The sequence below is a fragment of the Haemorhous mexicanus genome, chromosome 28 (genome assembly GCF_027477595.1).
Source record: "Haemorhous mexicanus isolate bHaeMex1 chromosome 28, bHaeMex1.pri, whole genome shotgun sequence".
NCBI lineage: Eukaryota > Metazoa > Chordata > Aves > Passeriformes > Fringillidae > Haemorhous > Haemorhous mexicanus.
In genome coordinates, this window is record NC_082368.1 from 4,927,285 (window position 1) to 4,933,284 (window position 6,000).

At 47.2% G+C, this 6,000-nt stretch overlaps 1 protein-coding gene across 1 annotated transcript in view; it reads left to right on the forward strand.

Annotated features, from left to right (window-relative positions):
* Positions 1 to 5,678, forward strand: part of MAP3K3 (mitogen-activated protein kinase kinase kinase 3) — a 32,279-nt gene extending 26,601 nt beyond the window's left edge. Inside the window, exon 17 of the mRNA XM_059869560.1 lies at positions 1,651 to 5,678. Coding sequence (XP_059725543.1) covers positions 1,651 to 1,879 — 229 coding nt within the window. The 3' untranslated portion in view covers positions 1,880 to 5,678. The remainder of the gene's footprint in view (positions 1 to 1,650) is intronic.
* Positions 5,679 to 6,000: the final 322 nt, after the last annotated feature.

A 6,000-nucleotide genomic window follows, 5' to 3' on the forward strand; every position in this document is an offset into this window, starting at 1 on the left:
GGGAGAGAGTGGAGCACGTGCCCTTCCCCCTGGGTTGGTGCAGTTGTGGATTTCCTCTTGGTGCTGACATTGGTCCATTCCCAGAGTCGCTGCCATTGGCCAGACTCCAGTTCCTACAACCCCAATCATTATTTTGGGGGGGTCACAATTTTCCAGTGCAGCGCTGGTCCCAGGCTGGATGTGCATGGCCCAGAGGCTCAGAAACGTAACAAATCCATCCACCTGGCTCTGTGCCACTGCTGCAGGCCCCTCTCCAGTTTTCTTTTTCCTAAATAGCAGAATATGTGAGCTATTTGTTATTGCTGGAGTGACTTGACATGAAAAACATTCCTGCTGTTTGCTGAATATCTTAAAGAAACCGGATCTGCTTAAACGGTATAAATCAGTCTAAACAATAATATATCCCTGCTTGCTTTTGAGCAAACCCCCAGCACTTCAGCACACATGGTTTGCATTTTCTGTACTCTCTTCTAGTAAGCCTGAAATGGCTGGAAAACTGTAAAATTTTCACGTTGGATTTTAAACCTCGTCGAGAAATCAGTTCTTGCATATTCACTGCATTTAATTCCTTTCCTCCTTGTCTTGGCAGTTGATGCAAGTCTGCCTCTCAACATGCCTTTTCCTTGCATTTCACCTCAAAAGAGGGTTTAGTTTTAAGGCAGAGGAGGCAGTTTTGCCTTTTTAATGTAAAGATGTGATAAAACCACAGGATTGGATATTAAAAACTCACTAATGGCTTTTACCTAATCTGTGGCCTGGAGGAAGCAATTAATCCTTTTTGACTGAACCCCAATCAGTGCAGTGCTACAGCAGCCATCTTCCCTGGGAAGGTGTTGGAGTCACGTTGCCTCAGAAAGGTGGCTCAGCCATGTCCCCAGAATCACATCCTTGCCCTGAAGTAGCCTGCAGAGCCCCATTAACTTTACAAGGAATTTTTCCTTAAGGTAATGATGCATCTGTCACACAGGGATTTAACTTACTGCCTTCCCAGCTTGGAACTGTTACCACTTCAATTACTTTTTTTTACTGATGCTTGGTTTCTTGTGAACTGGAGATATTATTGGGTTATTTTTTTCCCAACGTGGGCATTTTGAGGCTGTGACTGAAAAGGGATTTTGCTGAAATGGCTTTCTGGGGTCAACAAGTTCTGATTCACTGAAGCCTGAGTGTTAAAAAGTCTGTCTTCTACCTTGCAACTCAGCAAGTTGAGCCTCTGAGCAGCCTGGTCTAGTGGAAGGTGTCCCTGCCCACGGCAGGGGGTTGGAACAGGATGGTCCTGAAGGTGCCTTCCAACCCAGCCCGTGCTGTGACTCAGTGATTCTCCAGGTGCCTTTGAGGTACAACAGAAGCAGCAGCACCTGGAGGAGCAGCGAGGTCAAACAGTTCCTTCAGGGACGTCCCCCTGACACCTCTTGTCCCCTGATAACACAAATGTTTCCTGAGAGGACAGTTTGAGCAAAGGGGAGCAGGGCAGGTGGCTCTTCCCTGGCAGCAGGAGAGGCAGCTGTTGGCAGCTCTGGCTCTGAGCAGCACTCCCCCAGGAGCCGTTCCCAGAGCTGGACCTCGCCGTGGGCTGCTGGGGAGCTCTCCCTGAGCACTGGGCATTACTGAGTGCATTCTCATTTGGTTCTTTCTCTCTCTGCTTTCCAGGAGCCTGGGCTGCACCGTGGTGGAAATGCTGACAGAGAAGCCCCCCTGGGCAGAGTACGAAGCCATGGCAGCCATCTTCAAAATCGCCACGCAGCCCACCAACCCCCAGCTCCCCTCCCACATATCAGAACATTGCCGGGACTTCCTAAAGCAGATCTTTGTGGAAGCCAGGCACAGACCCTCTGCTGAAGAGCTGCTCAGACACCAGTTTGCACAGCTCCAGTACTGAATTACCTCCCTTGCTCGCAGCTCCTGCCGGGCTTTCCGTGCCCTGTCTCGTCTAGTTGCAACTGCCCGTTGTGGTGCTGCATCTTCAAAATGCCAACTCAGCTAGGCCTAGTCCTTTGGGAAGTTCTGCCAAGGAACTTAGGGTCTGCTCTTGTGCCTGATTCCTTCGTTTGCTGGACTGATGTTCACCCTGCTGACAGCTGTCCGAGCAGAGCTGCGTTTTTGCCCCAGATTTTGGATGTGACCCTGCAGCTGGCTGCGTGCTGCTTTCTGCAGGAAGGGGAATCTGACAAGTGTCATCACTGATTGAACATAGGAGAAACCTGAAGCCAAGTGGGAGCTGGAAGAGCTCCACTGTGTCCACAACAGAAACATGCACCAGCCTCCAGAGCAGCTCTGCTGTGGGAGTCCCTGGTTTTCCCCTGCTGGGGCTCCAGAGGCGTCTCCAGTACCTGAATCCAGCAAAAAGCCATGTGTCATGTTCACTTTAGTATGGTATATTTTTCTTCTTGAGTATTCAGCATCTGAAGGTGTTCAGAAGATATTGATTCAAAAGGATGTGAATAGTGTTATTTTATCATGAACCCGTGGATTTGGGGCTGGGGGTGAGGGAGTTCTTTCCAGCTAAATGTCAGGATAATCAGACAAGTTTCAGCAGAATGCAATCACTCCAGGGCCTGAGGGAAGGGCTCTCCCACTAACGTTGGAAAATCTGGAGCTAGGTTGGATCTGTCCCAGCATTTGGACAGTGTCACTTAGTTTGTGTCATACCAAACAAATTTGTGCTCCTGCTTCCTCTCTCTGGGGCTGCTGGGTCCAGACAAAACCCCTCTGGAAGGGAATTCTGTGGAATTCAGCTTCCTCCTGCATCTGTCTCTTTGGCTGGAAGCTTTTTGCCATCCTTTTAACCAAAGATAGTCCATCTGGTGCCCAGGAAATTACTTCAGAGTTTCTTTGAGCACGTGGCCTAATGGAAAATGGAGGGTTTCTTGGGGAGAATTACCTGGACACTTGTGTTGTGCACAGGGAGCTGGAATCAAGCTCAGCCCTTTGCTGTGCATTGTTTGAATTACAGGTGTGCAAGTGATCATTCAAGAGTTCCATCAAAATGTTATGGTCTAACTGAAATAAGCTTTTGTAGGACTCCAGTCAAACAGGGAACCTCAGACAACATTTTAAATGGTAGCAAATATCTAAAATTACCTGGAGATCCCCATGCAGGTAGCAGCAAAGCATATCCAAGTGATTGTGCACTTGGAAGATAGCACAAGTCAGAGGACTGAGGTCCTGATGGCCCCAAATCCTCGGTGCTGATTTGGGCACTAATAATCTTTATTTCAGTGGTGAGAGACCAGCAGGTTTTAAGTGCTGGGGATTCATGGAGTGATAAATGAAACTAAGAAAAGCAAATGTTAATTCACTAAAATATTGCTTTATAGGGCAACACTGAAGGTGTTCTGCTCTTGTGTTGGAAACCATATTAAGGTTCCACACACCTCCACTCTTCTCCCCCATAAAAATTTGAAAATTGCTTCTTAATGGAGTAAAATTAAGTTTTTAAGTGAATACTAATAGCAGGATAAGGGAAGTTTTAATGAAACCAAGCTCCTTCAACACATGGAAAATACTGTGTTGAATTAAAAGAGGAAAAAAAAGAACCCTGAAAGCCCCAACCAACCAAAAGTCCTGAAAAGCTTTAACGATATGAAGTGTTTTTTCTGTGCCAAACCCAGAGCCAAGTGTAGCCAATAAAAACTGGTGTTGGTTTCCTTTCCAGGCTCCCTGCACTACCCCAAGGATGCACTGTCCCACTTGTGGGCACTTAGGGGATCCCTTTTATGAAAGCCCTTGTTCCATAATTTATTTAATTTTAGTGAGAGCACTTCAGCTGATCTTTTCCCAGCCAGGAACTTGACTGCAGATTGTCCAGGCCCTTGGCCTGACTTCTGGCCTGCACTTCACTGTTGTCACAAGGGGAGCTGAGGCTGTGACACTCCAGCTCGGAGCTGGGGAGCTTTTCCCACCACTCTGCTGGGAGTGTGGGACCATCCCTGCAGTCTGCATGACAGAAGGAGGGGGATCAGCCCCAGCTCTTCAAGTCTTGCATCCTAAATGTACCAAAGATTGGAGTCTGCATCCCCTGCCCGTCACCTGCAGGAACCAGGAGCACCATGACATCTGCATCCCTCTGTCCTTGGCTTGTCCTCACCAAACCCAGACCTTCTCCCACGGTTTTTCTCTTGCTGTCCCACGTGCTGTGATCTGGGAGAGAGCAGGGCGTGAGGAAAGGGCAGAACTTCTGTCAGAGCACCTCAGTCCTCAGGAGCTGCTGTGGCTTTTACCTCACCCCCATCCCGGGAGGCGCTTCCAGAGCAGAGCAGGAGCAGCCAGGACTGATGGCTCAGTGCTGTCCCCAGAGCTCCCAGCCCTTCCCTGGGCTGGCTGGGCCTGCTCTGTGCCAAGCCCTGCATGATTCCAGCCTGGCATGGGAGCAGCACCCCCTGTACAGTGACAGAGAACACGGGGCCAGCTCGGACTGGCGCGTTCGGCACAGGAACAAGCCAAAGCATTACCTGTATGTTTGGAGATGCACTTTTATGAATGTAGTTTATATCGCTCTTTTTTAGCTCTTTTTACATCATGTAAACGGTGATGCCTCATTTTATTTGGTTTTTTTTTTAATTTATATCGTAAAAGATCATATTTGGTGATTTTTATATATATCGACTGTTATGGGGTGGGGGGAGGTGGGGAAATGAATTTGACGCCTTTATGAATTTAAAAAGGAAAAAAAGCAGCTGGTTTTGCAGAGAATTTGCTGATGGTTTATAATGAGTAGAGCCAAGCCAAAATGCCTCTTTGTTTCCTCACAGCCCTCTTGATTATGGAAAAGGAAGATCTGGATTCCTGAGTCCACTGCTCTGATGAATAACTTGGGGCTGACATTGATACCAGGGCCTTTTAACAGCCCTGGCAGCAAAAGAGTTTCAAGTGGACTGAAATGTAATTATACCTCAGCATTGAATTATATCTGGCCTCTTTATCCTGGCAGACTTGGAAAAAACTGGGAATAAACTCATTTAGAGAAGAGTGGAGGAGGAGTGCCAGGCTGACAATAAGCTATTGTGTCAATTCCAAATGTCATGTTGGATTTCCTGCTGTTCCTTCCAGGGAGGGAGATTTAGGGAATATTGACTGTTGGGGTCCCTGGTGGAAGGTGCTGCAGAAATGGAGAATATTCTACAAAGAATTTCTTATCAGAGTCCCAGAGTCCTGAAACAGTTAAAACTAATCAGAAGAATGTCCAAGATTCCCACTGGAGAGGAACTTGGGGGAATGTGGCTGTCCCTGAGGCAGTTAGGGAACACAGCAGGCACATTTTGGTCTTGGTGTGACGATTCTGTGCATTCCAGGTTTTTTGCTTGTTCTCCAGAAAATCCCATCTTTGCCCATTCTGTGGCAGTTAGGTTGCATCAATTTGGATGGGGTTTTGGGGTGGATTTTTTGCCTAATTTGGAATAACATTCCAAAGGACTGGAAGCTGCTCCAAAGAGTTCCCATTGGCACCAGTTACCAGCATGGTCTGACCAGGAGGGAACAGGTGTGCCAGGAGCAGTTGAAAAAGGAAGAAAAGGATTTTGTTATCACCATGAATGGTGCAAAGCAGGGAGAAATGGCTTTAACCTGGATTGTGCAGAAGACCTTGACCCAGTAGTCTCTATTTACCGACCGGGGGCTTGCAGTGCAAAGCCAGGCCAATGTATCATTTTATTTACAATAAAATTATCATTTATATGAAAGCCTGGTTTGGTGACTGTCCTTTTAAAAAGCTAAAATTTGGAGAAGGAAAGCCTCTGTATTTCAGACAAGTGGAAGATACCATGAGCTCCCTTCCAGAAATGGAGCTTCCCAGCTGAAGTGATCTGGATGTCTTGCACTGACTGTACCAGTGAGTTGGGGAGAAAAAGCTTTGCTGTCCCTCAGTAGGGCAGGAGAATGGGTAACCACATCTCCAAATACTTTCAGGTTTGATTTTCTTTTTCAGCTTGCTGTGTTAGGAACAAACCAAAACAGTGCTGCTATAAAATTCATCTGTTCTCCTTGCTGAAAGGCTGTTTTTAT